The sequence below is a fragment of the Leucoraja erinacea genome, chromosome 27, assembly GCF_028641065.1.
Source record: "Leucoraja erinacea ecotype New England chromosome 27, Leri_hhj_1, whole genome shotgun sequence".
NCBI lineage: Eukaryota > Metazoa > Chordata > Chondrichthyes > Rajiformes > Rajidae > Leucoraja > Leucoraja erinaceus.
The window spans coordinates 15,220,806-15,242,260 of record NC_073403.1 but is presented as its reverse complement, the minus strand read 5'-3'; the positions used below and the strand labels follow the sequence as shown (position 1 = coordinate 15,242,260).

At 39.4% G+C, this 21,455-nt stretch overlaps 1 protein-coding gene across 2 annotated transcripts in view; it reads left to right on the top strand.

The window, feature by feature from the left end:
• Positions 1-4,119: 4,119 nt before the first annotated feature.
• The window catches only part of stat3 (signal transducer and activator of transcription 3 (acute-phase response factor)), a 40,332-nt gene continuing 22,996 nt past the window's right edge, over positions 4,120-21,455 (top strand). The window contains exons 1-10 of one of the 2 annotated variants that reach the window (XM_055657139.1): positions 4,120-4,361; positions 5,760-5,817; positions 14,174-14,323; positions 14,958-15,102; positions 18,347-18,445; positions 18,740-18,832; positions 19,856-19,937; positions 20,065-20,159; positions 20,306-20,457; positions 21,221-21,379. In XM_055657139.1, coding sequence (XP_055513114.1) covers positions 14,196-14,323; positions 14,958-15,102; positions 18,347-18,445; positions 18,740-18,832; positions 19,856-19,937; positions 20,065-20,159; positions 20,306-20,457; positions 21,221-21,379 — 953 coding nt within the window. In that variant the 5' untranslated portion in view covers positions 4,120-4,361; positions 5,760-5,817; positions 14,174-14,195. Of the gene's footprint in view, positions 4,366-5,759; positions 5,818-14,173; positions 14,324-14,957; positions 15,103-18,346; positions 18,446-18,739; positions 18,833-19,855; positions 19,938-20,064; positions 20,160-20,305; positions 20,458-21,220; positions 21,380-21,455 lie in introns of both variants that reach the window. The other variant, XM_055657140.1, reaches the window with a different exon arrangement.

The following is a 21,455-nucleotide window of genomic DNA, read 5'->3' as shown; positions in this document are numbered from 1 at the left end:
ACTGAGTCCAAGCCAATCATCGATGATCCTTCCACACAAGTCCTATGTTCTCCCTCTTCCACATCCACTCCCAACACACGGGGCAATTTACAGCGGCCCCATTAACCTACAAACCTGCACGTCTTTAGGATGTGGGTGGTAACTGGAGCACCTGGAGAAAACCCACGTGGTCACAGGAAAAAGGTGCAAACTCCACACAGGCAGCAACCGAGGTCAAGATCAAACCTGGGTCTTTCACACTGTGAGTCAGCAGCTCTACCAGTTGATGACCAGTATAAAGTATTAAACTCCAGAACCTGCTGTGTACTCAGTAAGTATTCTTGGCACCTGTTAAACAACTTTACATTGTCATCTGTTCGTTCAGTGACTGGATTGGGCAAAGATCTATGCCCTCCTGATTAGTGTCATAAATTATATACAGGAATTATTCATCGTATTAATTGTTGGTTTCTGAATGAGATGTATCAGGTTACCTTCCTCATAGAGTGCCATCTGGCATCAGATTATTCCATGGCTCGTTTCCGATGGAAGATCATTAACCTGAAATGTTAACTCCGTAGAAATTCAGTTCAGCCGCAGCAACTCATCCTCGAAGAGTCGATGTTGATTTCAACAGGTTCAGGTCCACAGTCTCTCTTGTTCATAAGTTCATATGTGATAGGAGCAGATTTAGGCATTTGACCCCTCTTGTCCACTCCACCATTCAATCATGGCTGGTGCATCTTTCCCTCTCAACCCCGTTCTCCTGCCTTCTCCCCATAACCCCTGACACATGTACTAATCAAGAATCTATCAATCACCACCTTTAAAAATATCCATTGACTTGACCTCCACAGCTTTCTGGATGAATGAATTCTACAGATTGTTATTTGAGTATGTGTGTATGTGTATATACTGTATACACATTGAACTTTTTTTTGCTCTTGTATATGTACTATGTTTACATATTCTGTAAGAATTGCATTGTTCTATGTGGGACATATCACAATAAACACTCTTGACTCTTGACTCTTGACTCTAGACTAAAGAATTTCCTCCTCTCCTATCTCGAGGTATGTCCTTTTATTCTGAGGCAATGGCCTCAGGTCCTAGACTATTCTTCTAGTGGAAACGTCCTGTCACTCAGCGTGTCAGAAGCAGCCAGCACACATAGAAACATAGAAACATAGAAAATAGGTGCAGGAGTAGGCCATTCGGCCCTTCGAGTCTGCACCGCCATTCAATATGATCATGGCTGATCATCCAACTCAGTATCCTGTACTTGCCTTCTCTCCATACCCCCTGATCCCTTTAGCCCCAAGGTCCACATCTAACTCCCTCTTAAATATAGCCAATGAACTGGCCTCAACTACCTTCTGTGGCAGTGAATTCCAGAGATTCACCACTCTCTGTGTGAAAAATGTTTTCCTCATCTCGGTCCTAAAAGATTTCCCCCTTATCCTTAAACTGTGACCCCTTGTTCTGGACTAACCCAACATCGGGAACAATCTTCCTGCATCCAGCCTGTACAAACCCCTTAAGAATTTTGTAAGTTTCTATATAAGGACTTTTGTCTTTAACATCAACTCAGGTGTTCTTTCTTCACAGGTGCTCTATGATCTACTGAATATTACCAGCATTCTGTTTTATTTCAGATTTTCAGCACCATTTGTTTTCTCCATGGTACCCATTCGTCTCTCACCATTTCACTTCTCGTTCTGCTATGATTTACAGGCACTGGTCTGTCTCCATGAATTGATGGCAACAGGTGTTTTGTCATTTGGCCAAATTTGGTCTCACCTCTCAAGCCGGCATTCCCTTTGTTCTACCTTCAACTAAGCATATGTCCTTACTCCGACCTCAACCTCTGCCTCTACCCAACCCTCCCTGCTGCCCAACACGCAGCTCTCCATTCTCAATCCCAACCTGTCCTTCCATCACAGCGATGTGATGGATGTTTATGTAAATTATGTTGTGTCTTGGGTCTATTTGTTTGTAATGTATGGCTGCAGAAACGGCATTTCGTTTGGACCTCAAGGGGTCCAAATGACAATTAAATTGAATCTTGAATCTTGAATCTTGAATCTTGAATCTTGAATCATCATACCCGTAGACAGGGATGATGCCATTGTGGTCTGGCAAATTGACCTCTATCTTGAGGAGGCCAGACGGCATCTCTCTGACACCCTCCTCATGCCTACCCATGAGCATGAATCCCCATTGACGAAGACCAGGCCACTGTCTCCCAGACCATCACAGATCTCATTGCTTCAAGAGATCACCCCACCACAGCATCCAACCTGATAGTTCCCCAACCCTGCACTGCCCATTTTTATCATCTTCTCAAGATTTACAAGCATAACGGCCCTTGTAGGTCCATTCCAACCGCATGCTCTTAACCAACTGAATTTATCTCCACATGCCTCGAATCCACCTTGTCCTCCCTAGTCCAGCCCCTTCCCATCTACATCCATGCCACCTTGCTTGCTCTTCACCACTTCATTAATTTCCAATTCCCTGCGCCCTACCGCTTCATCTTTACCGTAGACATGCAATCTACATACACCTCCGTCCAGACAGGAAGGCTTTAGGGCCCGCTGCTTCTTTCCAGAACCTACATCTAACCAGTTCCCCTCTATTAACCCTCTCCCCCACATGAGGGAACTTGTTCTCACCAGTAACAAATTATTTTCTGATTCCTCCCACTTTATACAAATTAAAGGTGTAGTCATGGGCACTCACATGGGCCCTCAAAATGTTTTGGCTTTGTTGGCTACATGGAGCCGTCTTTATTACAAACCTACTATGAAACCATTCATTCACCATGTACTTTTGGTCGACTTTTCAAGAAAATGTACAGGGTATTTGGGTGGCAGGGTAGACAACCAAAAGTTTATGAACAAAGTTAGTGTTCTCTGTATGATTCCAACGTCGACCTACTGTGAATCCAGGTGCTGAGTAGGAAACACGGTTGAGTGGTGGAAACGGGTTGCGTTGGGGGAATGGGTGAGTGGCGCATTATTGCGTTGGGGGAACGGGGCCCAACGGGTCCCACTTGGTCTAGTTATATAATAATACTGATTTGCAATATTTTCAGAAGCCTGTCAGCTTAAACTGAGCACATAATGTTTGATAGACCTTTGTTCTGATAAGTAATTACATTCTATCACAGCCGCTGTTTATTCAAAAGATTGTATTATCAGCCGCCTCCAGTTGATGTTTAAACCTACTGTAAATATAGGTTGCTGAGCATGTACCGGAATCACCGCGGCTGCAAAATCAGCTGAATTACTGGCAGTGGTGACGTTTCGGCCCGATGGCCATTGCCAGAGAACAAAGTGATGGCACGTGCTCAGCAATCAAAACTGAGGAGTGTTTTATTGTCACATGTCAAATTTACAGCAGCACAACAGGTTTGCAAAGATAGTACTCAATAGATAATATAATAAAGAAACAAACAATGAAGTTCAATAAATAAAGAAAACCCAATTTGTGCAAAAAAACAAAACAAAGCTGGAGATAGACCCAAAAATTCTGGAGTAACACAGGCAGCATCTCTGACGAAAAGGAATGGGTGACGTTTTGGGTCGAGACCCTTCTTCAGTCTGTGTCACCCATCCCGTTGAGTTACTCTAGCTTTTTGTGTCTATCTCCAACTTTGTTTTTTTTTGCATAAATTGGGCTTTCTTTATTTATTTAACTTCTTTATTTGTTTCTTTATTATATTATCTATCGAGTATGACAGATTGCAAACGTGTTGTACTGCTGCAAATAAGACATGTGACAATAAAACACTCCTAAGTTTTGATTGCTGCGCACAAGTGCCATCACTTTGTTCTCTGGCAATGGCCATCGGGCCGATGCGTCACCACTGCCAGTAACTCAGCTGATTTCGCAGCCGCGTTGATTCCAGGTACATGGCGCTCCTCCCGCCGCTGCGGGGCTTCTCCCCAGCGCCAGCGGACGCGCGGCCGGGGGGAGAGAGTCGGCGGGAAGGAACAGCCGCGGGGAATAACCGCGCTCCGCACCGGTCAACCAAACCTGAACCCGCCTTCGCGCGGCTCCCATTGGCCAGCGTCCAGGGGCGTGGCTAATGGAGGATGGGGCGGCCGCTTCTGAATGGCCGGCGCGGCTGTCCATCAGGGCAAGCAAGGTTGGTTGCGAGTACGGTTGGCCCAGGGGAGGGGATGAGGGAGGTGCGCTTCTGTTGGTTTACTGACAGACATTGACATTCCTTGAAGTCTCTCAGCTTCCAGGAACCTTTCCGAACCGGTTTTGTGATCGACTGCGGGCTGATCGAAGGTTGTGATGGTGCAGACGTAGTGCTCGGTGTGTGGGGACTGAGGCCGGGACTTGTGCTGCTCCGCCGGCGGAGGCTGCGGGTAGGTGAGGGCCAGGCCTGGGCCCGGGCCCACACCCCCTCTCCCTGCCCCACTAACCGAGTCCACACTGCCGACCGCGGCACAGAGAACGAGTGACAACACAACTTTTTATGAGGGTTTTCATCATACTTTGGCCGAAAAAAATAGTGAATAATAAAAAATAGAAAAAATCGTGTTCTGAACGAGAAACGAGATGTAGAAATCATCGCGGCTCTACCCGTGAAGGAAATGGCATTAATGGAAATGTTGCCATTCAGCGTCAGTTGCAGGAAGTGTAGTAGTGGCTTTGGCCTTAAATCCAGCGAGTGAAGCAAGTTTGTTTTATTTTGCCGTCAGTTCTGTTAAACTGTGAGCTATATATAGAATAACGTCGGTGAATAACAGCCTTTTTTTGGCAGCATGCAAACAAACGTAAGATGCTGTAGACGGTGGCGATGTTCAAAAATATTGATATCTATGTCTCCGGGGATGAGGATTTGTTCCGGGATTGGGGGAGAAATAGGAAATTGTTAGTTAGTTGTTGTGTTTTTGCTGCATTCAAAGTCAACACAAAATACAACCCTGTTTAGTAAATCATTCTTGACCACTGACCACCAGCTGGGGATATTTTTGAACGAGCTTACGTAAGTAAACCGAGAGATAAAACGATGAGGGTCGGCTATTTGACTATATAGTGATGTTTTAACTATATACTTTAATGAATGCTGTAGAGTTTGAGAGGTTCCAGCAGGTTGCCTAAGATCATGTTTGATATTCAGTTTACTGGTATACATTTAACCTATTACATAGATATATCGCTAGTATTTTGTTCGTTTATTAAAAGTACCATAGAAAGGATGGAACTGTTTTGGTGTTTCGGGCCTTTTAAATAAACAATTGGTTTGACGGTGTTGACCTTTCAGTGCAGTAACAGCCTCCTGGGTTGTGACAGGGATGATCAATAGATTTTTATAGAAGTCATCAGAGCTGAATAACAGTTTGTGTACTGTCATTGAAGTTAGGGAATTGTAATTTTAATTCCCCAAGTAAAATCTAGTGTGTTTCTTGTGCATCTAAGAAAATTGTTAGCATTTGAATGTCTTAATGACGTTGGTCAGAAAAGAGAGTACTTTGAATGCTTGTATCCATCCATCCATTGCAGGATAATTGATGAAACACTTGCCAAATTGTGCAGTTTGTTAAAGGGAACAATTTTATGTTGTGCATAAATGAGATCATTTAAAATAAATTCCTTAACATTTATTGTTTTGGGCAGTTTTTCTACTTTGGGGACTTTAAATTCCATTCTGATTAGTAATTCCCCTTCATCTCAACATTAAATTTCCCACCATCTTCTGCACCCTTTCATCAACTATCATTCTTGTTATCTATTCCCCAATTATTCATTTTGTGTTTCAGTATTGGAGTACAGAAAAGGCATCTTTTGAAAGCTGTGGAGACATTTTGATTATCAGAGGTAAAGTAATATTTCATTAAATTAGCGAGTTAATCTCTCTATTCCTACTTCACGATTTATTTTTTGGTACACAGTTCATAAAACAAATGATTGAGCGATTCCAAAATAATGCAAACCGAAAGGCTGCTTTTTTTGGTGTAATAATCTTCTGCATCAAAACTAACCTCGAAGGGCGAAAAGGTTTGTATGCTATTCCAATGCTAACTAATCCCAGAATAGCCAGGTCAATTTGAAAAGTACTGTATTTCAGTCAGAGGAAATACAATTCAGACATGCCATTTCAAGCAAATCATTTGGGTAACAAATCATTGTGAATGCAAGTTCATTGAGCCCACAGTTGAAGTTGAAATTTGTATAATAATTTTGAAACTAAAACAAAATCGTGAAGCTGCAATATTATTTGCTTGAGTTTACAAGAATGAGGAAGGATATTCTGTTTTTCTGGATATTCTGATATTCTGGTTATTCAAAAAATTCAGTTTCTCATGAACAGGAATTCTGTGTCATTGCAGCCTTCCTATTCATTAAACCGATAAAATTCTGGGAATTCAAGTATATTTTGTGTTTCTCAATGGCATTTTTGCTGTAATGTAATGTATTGCCATTTTTTTTCCTTTTATTGATTATTTTATATCATATGCAATGTACAGATTTTATATTTAAACTGGTTATGTGCTAGGAAGGTTGTTGGTGCCTCGGATGATTGTTGGTGCCTCGTATGGCCATCATGCAACTTTAATTTTATAAAAACTCAAGAAAATTGCCAGTGCATGATGGTTGAAATTAAAATTAAAGATCACAAAAATACTCAGTGAACAGAATTGATATAAATAGTCATGATGCATTGGGGTGTGAATGCTTATCAATTGCTGTTACTCTATTAAGAGAGGGAGTAAAGGGAAAAACACACTGGAACTGACATTTTGGGATATGTAAGACCAGTTGCTGGAAATCTGAAATAAGTGAATGATGGGACTACTCAGCAGGTTGGATAGTATCTATGGAAAGATAAAAACAAAGTTGGCAGGTGTAGATAGGTAAATCTTTCATCGCAATCGGCCTGTTCTGAAACCAGCTATCACAGCCCACTGAACTTGTTAAAATCAACATTTCCCCAATTGTGTCATTCTCTAGTTCCCCGTTTGAAATTTAAAACATTTGATTTGTAACTACTTTCTGATTTTGACGAAGATCTTTGATCTGAACCATTAACATGGTTTCCCCTCCACAGATACTGCTAGACTTGTTGAATATTTATAGTATTGGAGTAATTTACTCTAAGATTACTCTTGTGATATGTGTGTTTGTAATGGTTAGAAGTAATTTACTGTTATGTGTATTGCTCCATTTCTACCATTAATCACACTTGCAGCAACTGTACCTGACAATTCCAACCACTTAAGAAGATACAAAGTACTGGAGTAACTCAGCAGGTCAGGCAGCATCTCGGGAGAACATGGATAGTGTCATTTTGAGTTGGGACCCTTAGTCAGAGTGTTTGTTAGGGGGGTAGGGGCGGAAGGAAGAAAGAAAGGATGGGCAGGACAAAGCCTGGTTGTTAATAGTTTCCAAGATAGATTCAACTTTCACGATTAGATACAAAAAGATTCCTCTCAATGCACTCGTAGACCACGGAATAACTAGGGAAAAGTCTAAATCTACGAGATCTTCCGGCTGCCAACCATTTCAACTCTTTCCATTCCCACACTGACCTTTCTGTCCTGGTCCTCCTCCATTTTCCAGAGGGAGGCCACATGTAAATTGGAGGAACAGCACCTCATATCTCGCCTGTGGGGCTCAAAACCCAGCAGTATGAACAATGAATTCCTTAATTTTAAGTAACTTCTATTTATTCTCTCCTCACGCTTGCCCCCTCCTTCCACCCTAGTCGTTTTACTATTTCCACAGTTCTTCACATTGTTTCCCTCTTGAGATTACACCTTCCCTAGCCTGAGATCATTTGGGGCCAGTCCTCATTGCTCCTGTTCCTTTCTCGCCTCCAGCTCTTCACTCCCCCCCCCCCCCCCCCCCCCCCCCCCCCCCCCCCCCCCCCCCCCCACACACCCCCGATTTTCGTACTGAAGAAGGATCCCAAACTGAAACGTCACCCATCCACGTCTCCAGAGTTGCTGCCTGACCCGTTGAGTTACTCCAGCACTTTGTGTCTATTTTTGATCTACACCAATATCTACAGTTCATTGTATCTACATCTTGGTCACCGTTTAGTTTGTTCTATTTCTCTTATTGAGTTTATCTGGTTGTATTGTGTCAGCAAAAGTAATTTATAACGGCATACTCGTAGTTAGTCATTTGTTTGTATGCCTCATCTTCTGAAGTTTAAAAATGGGGAATTAATTTACAAATGTATGTGGCCTAATGCAAGTAGGGCTGGAGAAGATGTAAACATGCTGTCACTTCAATGCTTTCATGAGTACCGACACTGACCACCTGTTCACTTTCCATCAGACGGTTAGGTTTATAGGCTGTGACCTTGGCTATCGGTTTATCTTTTAAATGGTAACCTTAGCCAACTAACCGCTTGTCTTTATTTCTCCATACATCAAGCATGTATGTATGGAGAACATGGTAAATGGTAGGGAATTGAAGAATGTAGGTGAACAGAGGGATCTGGGAATAACTGTGCACAGTTCCCTGAAAGTGGAATCTCATGTAGATAGGGTGGTAAAGAAAGCTTTTGGTGTGCTGGCCTTTATAAATCAGAGCATTGAGTATAGAAGTTGGGATGTAATGTTAAAATTGTACAAGGCATTGGTGAGGCCAATTCTGGAGTATGGTGTACAATTTTGGTCGCCTAATTATAGGAAGGATGTCAACAAAATAGAGAGAGTACAGAGGAGATTTACTAGAATGTTGCCTGGGTTTCAGCAACTAAGTTACAGAGAAAGGTTGAACAAGTTAGGGCTTTATTCTTTGGAGTGCAGAAGGTTAAGGGGGGACTTGATAGAGGTTTTTAAAATGATGAGAGGGATAGACAGAGTTGACGTGGAAAAGCTTTTCCCACTGAGAGTAGGGAAGATTCAAACAAGGGGACATGACATGAGAATTAAGGGACTGAAGTTTAGGGGTAACATGAGGGGGAACTTCTTTACTCAGAGAGTGATAGCTGTGTGGAATGAGCTTCCAGTGAAGGTGGTGGAGGCAGGTTCGTTTTTATCATTTAAAAATAAATTGGATAGTTATATGGATGGGAAGGGAATGGAGGGTTATGGTCTGAGCGCAGGTATATGGGACTAGGGGGGGAGATTATGTGTTCGGCACGGACTAGAAGGGTCGAGATGGCCTGTTTCCGTGCTGTAATTGTTATATGTGCATTTTATATTGATTAAAAACCATGAAATGTTCTGTGAAGTAATAATGAACCAGATCCTGGTTTATACCAAAGAAAGACAAAATGTTGGAGTAACTCAGTGGGTCAGGCAGCATCTCAGGAGAACATGGATAAGTGGTGTTTCAGGTTGGAGCCCTTCTTCAGGCTGAACTTTTTTTGTGAATATGCTCACTTATGGTTTAACTGGTTGACAGTGGAACCAATTCTGGCGATATAGGTCTCTGAGGGGTGGTGGCGAGAAACAATATAAGAGTGAAAAAGGGTTCCCACCCAAATCATGACTATTCATGTTCTTCAGGAATGCTGCCTCAAGCACTTTGTGTCTTTTTTTTTTGTATACCAGCATCTGCAGTTCCTTGTGTCTTCATAGGATGAAAGGTCTGCCTTTCCTTGCACACAAAGCAGTTTGACTGTGATTCATGATAAGCAGATAGCAGAGATGACAAAGGACGATTACACTAATCTCTCACCCTTGCTATTGGTATTGGCACGAATCTGCGTTCCTCTGTGATTAACTACAATTTTTAATTGTAGTGATGTTGATCATTTTAGTTGTGCTTATTTAAAATTATCACTGATTATTGCTCACATATTATGTAAATTGTAAATCCAATCAAAGAATTATTTTCTATCCTGTAGAAATCCCTCCTTTTTTTGTAGGTTAATTTGCCTTCTGTAAAATGCCCCTAGTACATAGGGAGTGGATGCGAAAGTGAGATACTAGTGTGAACAGGTGATCAACGGATGATGTGGAAATAGTGGGCCTGTTTATATGCTGTATCTCTAAATTAAATATTGTATGAGTTTATCTGAGCTCACAATAGAAAATAAAATGATATAAACAATGTGGAGAGGGGAGATACCACATATGACATCTGTTTCAAGTTTGCAGACTTTTTATTGCCTACTGTAGATCCTTTGCTGCCAAATAATGATCACTGTAATTGAGTCAATGTTGTGACAACTTGCACCCCATTTGTCAATCAAACTGAAATATATTCATGTTTGGTATCATTGACAGTAGCTCTTTAGTTTACTACAGTATGGACATCCAAACGCTAGCATTGTTGATTATGGGCATATTAGGATCCAACAAGATTAGGGGAACCATTTAAATATGAGTAATTACATTCTGAATTTTTAAAATATATAAAGCTGGTATGTCAATCATGAAATTACCGCCAGAAGAATGTTTTTAAAAATCTTCTGACTGGCTAATATTCTTTCAGGAAAGCAGTCTGCCACTTAACGTCTGGCTATTTGGTTGGTCTGGGGTCACAAATGTGACTGACTATTAATTGCCCACTGCAATATTTGTCAGGCTGCTAAATTCAAGGGGCATTTAATAGGTATGTTACAAAACTTACCTTCAGCGGCGCTGCAAATCTGTCGCTGCCCGTGTGTGTGACTTTGGCGCCTTTGAGAGGGGGGCGGGTTTAAAATGCCTTGTTTCTCCAGCCTGATCAAATCGATTTCTGTCAGGCTGTTTAGCTGCTAAAGAATAATCGCTTCGACTGCCGTTTTATTAAGTTTCTTTTAAACTGCACTGAATATTTTACGAACAGGAGCAAATTAAATATAATCTTCTAAAGCCGACAACGGGGACGGATTTCATGTACGGGACAGGTAAAGGAAAGCCGTTTATTTTATATATAAACTTGCTTCTAAGGATGCCTTTAATCAAAATTTCACGTTGGGAAAATGTCACTATGTAAATATACGAACCGGCAGTATTTTTCCTGCTGATATGAGGTTTAAATTCACTGCAAATGCAACGTTCCAAAGTAGCGTGTTCCACAAAAACCCACTCGCAAGATGATTTAAATGGCCATTAATTTACGGGAATTAAACACTAAATTCCTTCCATTTGACCTATAAATTCATGACCATGAGATTTATAAATCATGTTATATTGTGAATTATTGTGTGAATGTTATTTGAACACTTAGGCTATTTAACAATGTTAACTTTTTCTTCAGAAATGGATAGATGTTTAGATCTAGTAATTGAATTTTGTAATTAGCTACAATTGCGTAACTAACTAATTATATGCTTTAATTTCAGGTCATCCAAGTAAGATTGTTTCATATTTGTTTCAGAATCTATAATTGAAAATTTCATTCAGTTCTCTTAATTTTTATGAAAGTTATGGGCTTTTGACTGTCCTCGATCACAGCTTTTGAGTTAAGTTAATGGAAAAGCAATAGGGAACAAGATGCTAATTTCAGAGTATGAAAATGGTCATAGCTTTTTTAATACTGAAGAAATGAAAGTGAATTAGGTGTCAAATTAAACTTCTTTTTATGCTTTATCTGATGGGATAAATTGCAGAGTTGATTTTTTAAATCTCAAAATGTTGTAACATTGCTACATTTAATGAAGGGCAATATGTTCTGGCATTGCCGATGACTTCCTTATCCTGTAAATGAATTAAAACATTTGAAAATTTCCAGGAGAAATTCAACTTGACCCTGATATATACACAAATCATACATTTTTGTTTGTTTGATCCTACAAATGACGGAATTTTAATTTCGCCCACTTGGAAAAGTAATTATTGGCATTCTTTCCGAATGAGTGGGGCTTTCCCCCGAAACCCAACATCTGGGGTAGTAAATCTTTTTGAAAACACGTATCACTACTTTGGGGATTTTGATCAACTTTAGGTGTAGGCATTTAGGAAACTTGATGTTTGCTGAGACACAATGATGCAAATTCAGAAAATAGGCGTGAACATACATTAATCGGGGAACTTATCTTTCTAACAGGAAGTTGCAATCAATTCTCACCTATTAAACACTTTTTTGAGTTTATATGAATTTTTTAGAAGCAGTTGTGCAGTATATTAAACTGCACATTGGAAAAATCTTGTGCTTCGCAAGGCAGTTTGGGTTCCTCATGCCAAATATGTATTTTATGTTGATCTGAGTTTGTATTTGAAACCAGTGTTGCTCAGTTACTTGAAAAATAATTTTGTCACAAGTTAGCTCTGAAATTGGTTCTCCATTCTAAACCAGAGGTGGAATATAAACACTTGTATTAAATCTAATTCCATCAGCTTTTAATTGATAAGAAATCTATTACTGTATGGAAGAACTCTACTTGTGCCAGGTGTTTGCATTTTTGAAACCAAGATGATTTTTAATTTTGACAATGTCTATTGCCAGAATTATATCTTTTTTTTCTGTTTTAATGATGGTGTTGAACTCATTGTGGCCTTCCACCTTTTTGGGCCAATGTTGTACCGATTCTTTTACATTTCAAATTTCTATAAATGGAATAATTTTAGCGTGTATAGAAAGGACAACACACAATTTTAAAATCTGATTAATGGGTACTTGAGTCAAATTAAGAGTGTTTTATTGTCATATGTCCCGAACTCATAATTGCAGCAGCACAACAGATATGTAAACATACTACCCAGTAATACCATAATAAACAACAAATATATATATGAACCTGTTGTTTATTATACCCACTCAGACACACACACACACACACACACACACACACACACACACACACACACCAAAACCAATGTTCCCCAAATCTATGTGGTCCACAGTTTATTCGGAGGTTGTAGCGTTTAATAGCCTGATGGTTAATGGGAAGAAGCTGCCCCTGAACCTAGACTTTCCAGCTTTCAGACTCCTACATCGTATTCCTGATGGCAATAATGAAATTAGAGCGTGGCCAGGGTGGTGTGGTTTCTGTACCAATGCCTTAGTTTAATGTGCCACCTGAACAATGACACCTCTGACATCGTTAGTACTCCATCAGCACATCTTGAATTTTATGTTTGACTTTAGTATGGCTCTTGAACCCAGAATATTCTCCCTGCCTAATGGCATCTGCTGGGAGATCAGTTTTCGTTTAATGATGGTATGCAAAACGTAATATAATGCAGAATAACACACAACCAAAAATGTTGTCCTTTAAATTACCTAGGTTGCAATTGGAATTTGAGGTTGGTTTATATAAAGTTGGAGTCTGAGGGAGCTTATAAGGTGTTATCTCTCAATTCTCACTGTATCAAGTTCAAGTGAGTTTATTGCCATGTGTCCCTGATAGGACACATGACAATGCAAGTGACAATAATAAACCTATACCTAATTTGGTCTGATAATTCCATAATGTCTATTTCTGCCAAAAACAATTGAAATTTTCTTTCTATATCTTGACTATTTTGGAAGGGGTGACTAGTGATCAAATATTTTGTAGGGACAACCACGCAATGTCTGAAATTTGTTGTTTATTTCCCACTTACGACAAGTTGGAAATGGCTTAACTATCTGTTAGGAGTAAAAGGGCTACTGTATTTGCCAAAAGGAAAGAGAATGGCCCATTTCTTGGAAATAACCAATCTTGCCATCTCCTCCATTTTGATAAATGTAAAGAATCGCTGTTTGTTTATGTAAACATTTTATTACAACATCATTCAATAATCTTCCCCTGTGTGCTGCTCATTGTTATATACAAACGAAAAGCAACATGTCATTGAATCCCACTGTATATCGATTGCCTGCAAGTTTATTTTACTGTAGGTAATAGCAATTAATTTTCAGGCACTTTAATGTTATTCATTCTATATCAGTTATCACATGTAATAGGAGTTTGGTTCAGAACTAACAAAAATGTTTTATTTATTTATAGATAGGAGAAACTGTCAGCTAAGTAAGCATTTCCCTAAAATGACAGTTGCATAGAAATATGTACAATGTACTTACCCGCACAATACCGTTTGAAGGATTGTTTCATTTCCTGAAAGTTCACAATATTTCTGAAATTCGATATTGTGGATTTTGTAAGTTAAAATATCTCTTTGTTTTTGTAAACTCTTTTGAGTTTTTAAGCACACCTTTTGGAGGAGATGGGCAGAGATTGGGCAAGAATTAATGGTACATTAAAGATTTTAAAAGCCTTAAATTGTAATCCGCATTCTGAATGTTCTGAATGAGATTTACTTTGGTGACACAAACTTGACAATGTGCCTTTTTTTTTTCCCAGCTTTGTATAATACAGTCATACAATGGCGCAGTGGAATCAGTTACAACAGTTGGATACCAGGTATCTGGAGCAACTGCACCAACTTTATAGTGACAGCTTTCCTATGGAGCTGAGGCAGTTCCTGGCAGCTTGGATTGAAACTCAGGATTGGTATGTACGGCAACTATTGAGGACTGTTTCAAACTACTCTTTGTTTTGGAGCAAAAAAACATATCAATTGGCTGTGTTACCAGACTTAGTCTGGGGCCTACCTTCTTTAGTCGCTTTTCAGCATGACTGTGTGCACTGACTGGTGGAATATCTATTGGTTCTAAAATTAATGTATATAATTCTGCACTAAATTTCATTAATATATTTTGCAACAACAAAGCAATCTGTGATTTCTTGGAGCTCCTCCCATTTCATATTCATAATTGCAGAAATATGTTATAAAGTCAATTTACATTTGGGTGGTGGGAGTTTGGAGAGGGAAATACTGTATAAATCAGAAGCTGCTTTGTGGAATTTCCGAAGCTGCATCTACAGATCATCGTGAATGTGCAACTGTAGTAGAAATACAATATTGTAGAAATCCCCTTTTTATGTAGTTTTTGAAAGTTTGCATTATATTCTGATTTGGATCTCTCTCAATCAAGTTGTCTTAATTTACTCGTAGATCTTGCTCAATGAATTTGTCTTCCTTTATTTGGTTTGCCATTATCCAGATTGTTGGTATTATAATGTAGATGTCAAGGTGATGATTGAAGCATTCATTAAACATTGAGATAACCGTTTAACATTGCAGGGGCTATGCTGCCAGTAAGGAATCACATGCTACGTTGGTATTTCACAATCTCTTGGGTGAAATTGATCAACAATACAGCCGATTTTTGCAAGAATCCAATGTCTTGTATCAGCATAATCTGAGGAAGATTAAACAGTACCTGCAGGTATTTAGGCAACTGTTGATGAATTAAAATGTTAAAGAAAAAATAATGATCTATGATATGTGGACTGTTTAATTGTAATGTTAATAACTGTCATCTTTGCAGAATGTAACTGAGGCCCTTATGTCCCACTTGGCCGTCATTTGCGCGACCTTGTTGTCGTGTTGTGACGCACGGGTAGCGTGTAGGCAGCACGGGACGGTTGCATGGAGAAGCGTGGAGGGGAATGGAGTTGCATGCGGTATCGCGCAGTGCCCCAGGATATTGTAGGGCACGAAATCTTTGCGCGCCTCTGGCGTGACGTAACGTGTACGCATGCGGGCGTATTGCGGTCGCATGCAGGCGTCCTGACCTCGTACGTGTAGTGCTTGGTGACGCATTATTACGTCATTGTGCGTAACCATGCGCCGTCCATACGCAGTCGGCCCGCCTTTTACGCATCATGGATATAAGCGCGCGCAATTAAAAAATTTGCACAGATTCGTAGAGAAAACTACCTGGTGAACGCCAAAATATACTAAACCAAAAAGTGCAACAGTGAATTGATGCTTCACTTGCAATGACTGTTTGGATCCCTGGATTGTGGGTAAGGAAGACCAATGTCTCCTTGTATCTCCTACAACTGGATGAACGAATGACATGAGAAGGGGTGTGGTTGGTAGAAATGGAAGAGCAAACCAGATAAGTGATACAAAATGCAGGAGTAACTCAGCGGGACTGGCAGCATCTCTGGAGAGAAGCAATGGGTGACATTTCGGCTCGTAACCCTTCTTCAGACTGAAACATCAACCATTCCTTCTCTCCAGAGATGCTGCCGGTCCCGCTGAGTTACTCCTGCATTTTGTGTCTATCTTCAATTTAAACCAGCATCTGCAGTTCCTTCCTACAGATTAATTTGGTCTACAGCTTGCTACTTTTCATTCACCTCTTTTTTTGAATAGGGGCTTTACATCTGCAGTTTTCCAATTGCTAGACCACTCAAGAAACTGGAACATTTTAGAAAATCACTGTAAATATCATAAACTGGGTAAATATCATAAACTGGGTACTACCGGCCTGTCGCGTGAATGACGGCCAAGTGGGACAGGCCCTTTACAGTCTTTATTTGAAACTCAAGAACAAAGCCCAAATTTAATCTCCTTGAACACACACAGATCTTGAATGATGAACCCGTGGAATAATGCATCCAAGAATTCTATTGTCACTTTGTTATTTTTCTCTTTGTACTACCTGTTATACTTGTGTAGGTCTTAACTGTACTTGTGTCCATTATGGTCTGATTTAATTGAACAGCACAAACAAGAGTTTTTCACTGTTTTCCCTTACTGTGACAATAATAAACTAAAAGCAATCAGTTTTTGGGTAAATGTTAACACCTTTCTTTTCGTAATTTCTAAGATAACGTTATAATTTGTAAGCATCATTGATAGTTGCCATGATTGCATTAAGCCTATGAACAATAATACAGCACTTGCTCTTTCCCAGTAAAGCTAGTGGGGATTTATTTTATAAGGAATTAATGTATTACTATACAGTGCTCTCCATAATGTTTGGGACAAAGGCCCATAATTTATTTATTTGCCTCTGTACTCCACAATTTGAAATTAGTAATAGAAAAAAAATCACATATGGTAAAAGTACACATTGTCAGATTTTAATAAAGGCCATTTTTAAACGATTTGGTTTCACCATGTAGAAATCACAGCAATGTTTATACATGGTCCCCCATTTCACGGCACCATAATATTTGGGACACAACAATGTCGTGTAAATGAAAGTAGCCATGTTTAGTATTTTGTTACATATCCTTTGCATGCAATGACTGCTTGAAGTCTGCGATTCGTGGACATCACCAATTGCTGGATGTCTTCTCTGATGATGCTCTGCCAGGTCTGTATTGAAGCCATCTTTAACTAATGCTTCCGTTTTCTCTTCAGCATATAAGGCAATTGAGTTTAGATCAGGTGATTGATCAATTTTTAGCTTTGAAAAACCCCTTTGTTGCTTTAGCGGTATGTTTGGGATCATTGTCTTGCGGTAGAATGAACTGCCGGCCAATGAGTTTTGAGTCATTTGTTTGAACTTGAGCAGATAGGATGTGTCTATACACTTCAGAATTAATTATGCTACTACCATCAGCAGTTGTATCATCAATGAAGATAAGTGAGCTGGTTCCTTCAGCAGCCATACATGCCCAAGCCATAACACCCCCACCACCGTGTTTCACAGATGAGGTGTTGTGCTTTGGATCTTGGGCAGTTCCTTCTTTCCTCCATACTTTGCTCTTGCCATCACTCTGATACAAGTTAATCTTCGTCTCATCTGCACACAAGACCCTTTTCCAGAATTGTGATTGCTCTTTTAAGTACTTCTTGGCAAACTGTAACCTAGCCACCCTATTTTTGCGGATAACCAGTGGTTTGCATCTTACAGTGTAGCCTCTGTATTTCTGTTCATGACGTCTTCTATGGACAGTGGTCATTGACAAATCCACACCTGACTCCTGAAGAGTGTTTCTGTTGGACAGTTGTTTGGGGATTTGTCTTTATTAAAGAGATAATTCTTCTGTCATCAGCTGTGGAGGTCCTCCTTAGCCTGGCAATCCCTTTGTGATTAGTAAGCTCACCAGTGCTCTCTTTCTTCTTAATGATGTTCCAAACAGTTAATTTGGTCAGCCTAAGGCTTGGCTGATGTCTCTAACAGTTTTATTCTTGTTTCTCAGTCTCATAATGGCTGCTTTGACTTTCATTGGCACAACTTCGGTCTTCATGTTGATAAACAACAATTAAAGTTTCCAAAGGTGATGGAAACACCGGAGGAAAGACTAGGTGCTGAGAGCTCTCTTATACCTGCATTAAGGGGGCAATTAAACACACCTGAGCAATTACCATCGCCTGTGAAGCCATGTGTCCCAAACATTATGGTGCCCTGAAATGGGGGGGGGGGGAACTATGTATAAACACAGCTGTAATTTCTACATGGTGAAACCGAAATGTATAAAAATTGCCTTTATTAAAATCTGACAATGTGCTCTTTAACCACATGTGATTTTTCTATTATAAATCAATAAAAGGTGGGTCTTTGTCCCAAACATTATGGTATATTGTTGAAAAAAAATTGGTTAAGCAACCAAAATAGTTTGTGTACATTGATTGCCATTGTATTTTGATGCTATCCCCAAATAAAAACTGTCTTGCCTTGTGGAAAACAATTTGGTAATAATCCATTTTGGGCTTTTTATTTCCAGAATAGGTATTTGGAGAGGCCTATGGAAATTGCACGAATCATAGCAAGATGCTTATGGGAAGAAGCTCGCCTCCTTCAAGTGGCTGCAACTGTCTCACAGGTGAATGGTCTAAATAAAGTGATTGAAAAGCTTTGCCCTCCAAAATAATAATATAAATCGTAGTACCCACATTTTTCAGCACAGCACTCATTGTCCTACTGACATTGGGGAAATGAAAAGGACCATAGTCATGATCAATCAGAACTGTTATCCCAGGATGAAAATATTGAATACGAGAGGGCATAGCTTTTCGGTGGAAGGGTTTTTTTTTTATATAGAGGGTCGTGGGTGCCACAGGTGTCTTGTGTCTCTGCCTTTCGTGCTGCTCGAATTTCCATTTATTTCCTTTTATAGCAAGCTGGGCAGTTGCCACAGCACAGTTCTGTCGTAACAGAGAAGCAACGAATTCTTGAAGATAATCTACAGGATGTACGGAAAAGAGTACAGGCAAGTTCATTTGAGTTGTCCTCTGCATTTCTTAGAACTGAGGATATGGCAGCAAATAGATCACCATTTGCTCTGAATATTATTGTTTAAAAATTATGAATCCAGAAGGATGAGTGGTTGTCCTGTAGAAATGTATTGAATTATGGTAGAAAGGACCTTGCATAAATTTGAATTGATTGTAGAATTCTTTATGTTTATGAGGCATTTGAGTGCAGATGCTGGTGGATGCAGATAGTGAGATTTAAGTTGCTTCTGTATAGGCATATGGATATGCAGGGAATGGAGGGATATGGAGCATATGCAAGCATATAAGAGTTGGTCTTGGCATCGTGTTGGGCACAGTTGTTGTGGGCCAACGGTGCTGTTCCAGTGCAGCACTGTTCTATGTTCAGAAATGGTTTTTGCTGTTCTCTGCAACTGTTAGGTTGAGTGCTTGCATATTGTATTTGCTAATTTTGTTTTTACTAAACTATTTCCAGTAGATTACTGTCTGTCCTTTTAAGCCTGCATATTTGCTGTGGTCATTCAGGACTGCCAAGCAAGGCAATATGATTGCTTACAAAAACTTTAATAGTGATCGCAGCCATGGCTAAAAAATAGTTTTGGATGGGAATTCTCATCTAATGTCACAAACTGATGGCTTGGGTTTACCATTCAGCACTCAGGTGCTCTGTTATTGTTCAGTACACTTACACTTCTGTTTATCTGCTGAGATCTGTGCTCCCAAGACTCATTTACTTCAAGCACACAATAGTCACAAAGTGTGGCCTTTCTCTTAAAAATTAGTTTTAAGGCATAACACATAGGAAAGATTTAGAGGGATACAGGACTAGCTTGGATGGGGTATGGCATGGATAAGTTGGCCAAAGTGCCTAATTCTACGCTATACAACTATGATTCTGACTCTAATTTAATCCAAAAGGTTCAGAAAAAATGTTGTTTGAAATTAGTTTTGTGTTAACTTTACAAATGACCGTATCATAGCAAATTTAAGAGTTGCGTTTATTTGCAATTGTTGTACAGGATCTTGAACACAAGATTAAAGTATTGGAAAATCTACAGGATGATTTTGATTTCAACTACAAGACCTTAAAGAGCCAAGGTGGTAAGTGGCACTGAAGACTGGTTTAAGAGGATTCATTGTAGGAAAGTAATTTATCTAGACATTGTAAACAGAAAATAATTAAGCATCACACGCTGGGCTGATAAAACATTGTTCTAAATGTTAACAGATGTGCAAGATTTGAATGGAAATTCACAGACAGCAACAAGACAGAAAATGGCACAACTAGAACAGATGCTGACTGCATTGGATCAGATGAGAAGGGTAAAGCTTTATTAAAGCATATTCTGTGTGGATGACGAGATGTGTAGAAACTGATTCACATGTAGATTATGTGCTTATTCTAAACCGTTTCTTACACCTTTTTAAATTTATCATAATTCTTATCGTAAACCTTTACTTCTAAACAGCAAATAGTGGCCGACTTAGCTGCCCTCTTGTCTACTGTGGAATTTGCGCAGAAGATACTAATGGACGAGGAACTTGCTGAGTGGAAAAGGCGACAACAAGTAGCGTGTATTGGAGGTCCACCCAACATCTGCCTTGACCGTCTTGAGAACTGGTATTAAATCAATTTACAATTGAAAATACATTCTTCTCTAATATGATAATGAAATTGAGTAGTCAGCTGTAGCTCAAATGATTGCTGGGAAGCATAATGTGGGATTGAAATAAAGACATCTAAGCACTCAATATTTTGTTTTCTTGCCAATGGTAGGCCATCCCTTGCTTATATGCTGCATATTTTCCCAATATGTTTGGCGAAGGTTGCAGTAATCTTTTTTAAACTTCTAGAAATCTATTCTAAATCAAAATTCAACTGGAAAACAATTTACTTAGTAGATTGTACAATGTGAACTACTTAGTTGATGGTACTAAATGAACTGGTTTATTATTAGGCCGTTTGTTGCATTAATATCAAAGATATCAGCATACACTGATGTTTTGTGGACAAAAGGGAATCAAATTTGAATACAAAGTGGGGTTTTCTATTTTGTTTATGTAGTTGTCTGGTCTGTATGTCACTGCTAAATGTTACAGTTCAGTCTTCAGCAAAGCCCTATAAACAATCTAGAAAACTGGAAAGTAAGAATGTGGAGAAAGAAATTAAATGAATGCTATGGTCAATAACCTTTAAACACAGATGTTCCTGACCTGCATACATTTCTTTTGTTTCAGATTTCCAACATCTGCAGGATTTTACTTTTTTTTTTTGTACAGTAAAAATCATGTTTAAAATTTAAAATAGATCCTCCTGCTAAAGTTAAGGTACAGATCATATGTCTACTTGATGTAATGTGTGCATTGTTTTCCCTATTTATCAGGATTACATCTTTGGCTGAGTCTCAGCTTCAGACACGTCAGCAGATTAAAAAACTGGAAGAACTTCAGCAAAAAGTTTCATACAAAGGTGATCCTATTGTTCACCACAGACCCGTGCTGGAAGAGAGGATTGTGGAATTATTTAGGTGTTTAATTAGAAGGTAGTTGGCTTTTGTGAAATTTTGTACTTTGAGTTTATACAATGCCTTGCTCTAGTAACTGCCATTATTCTATGCC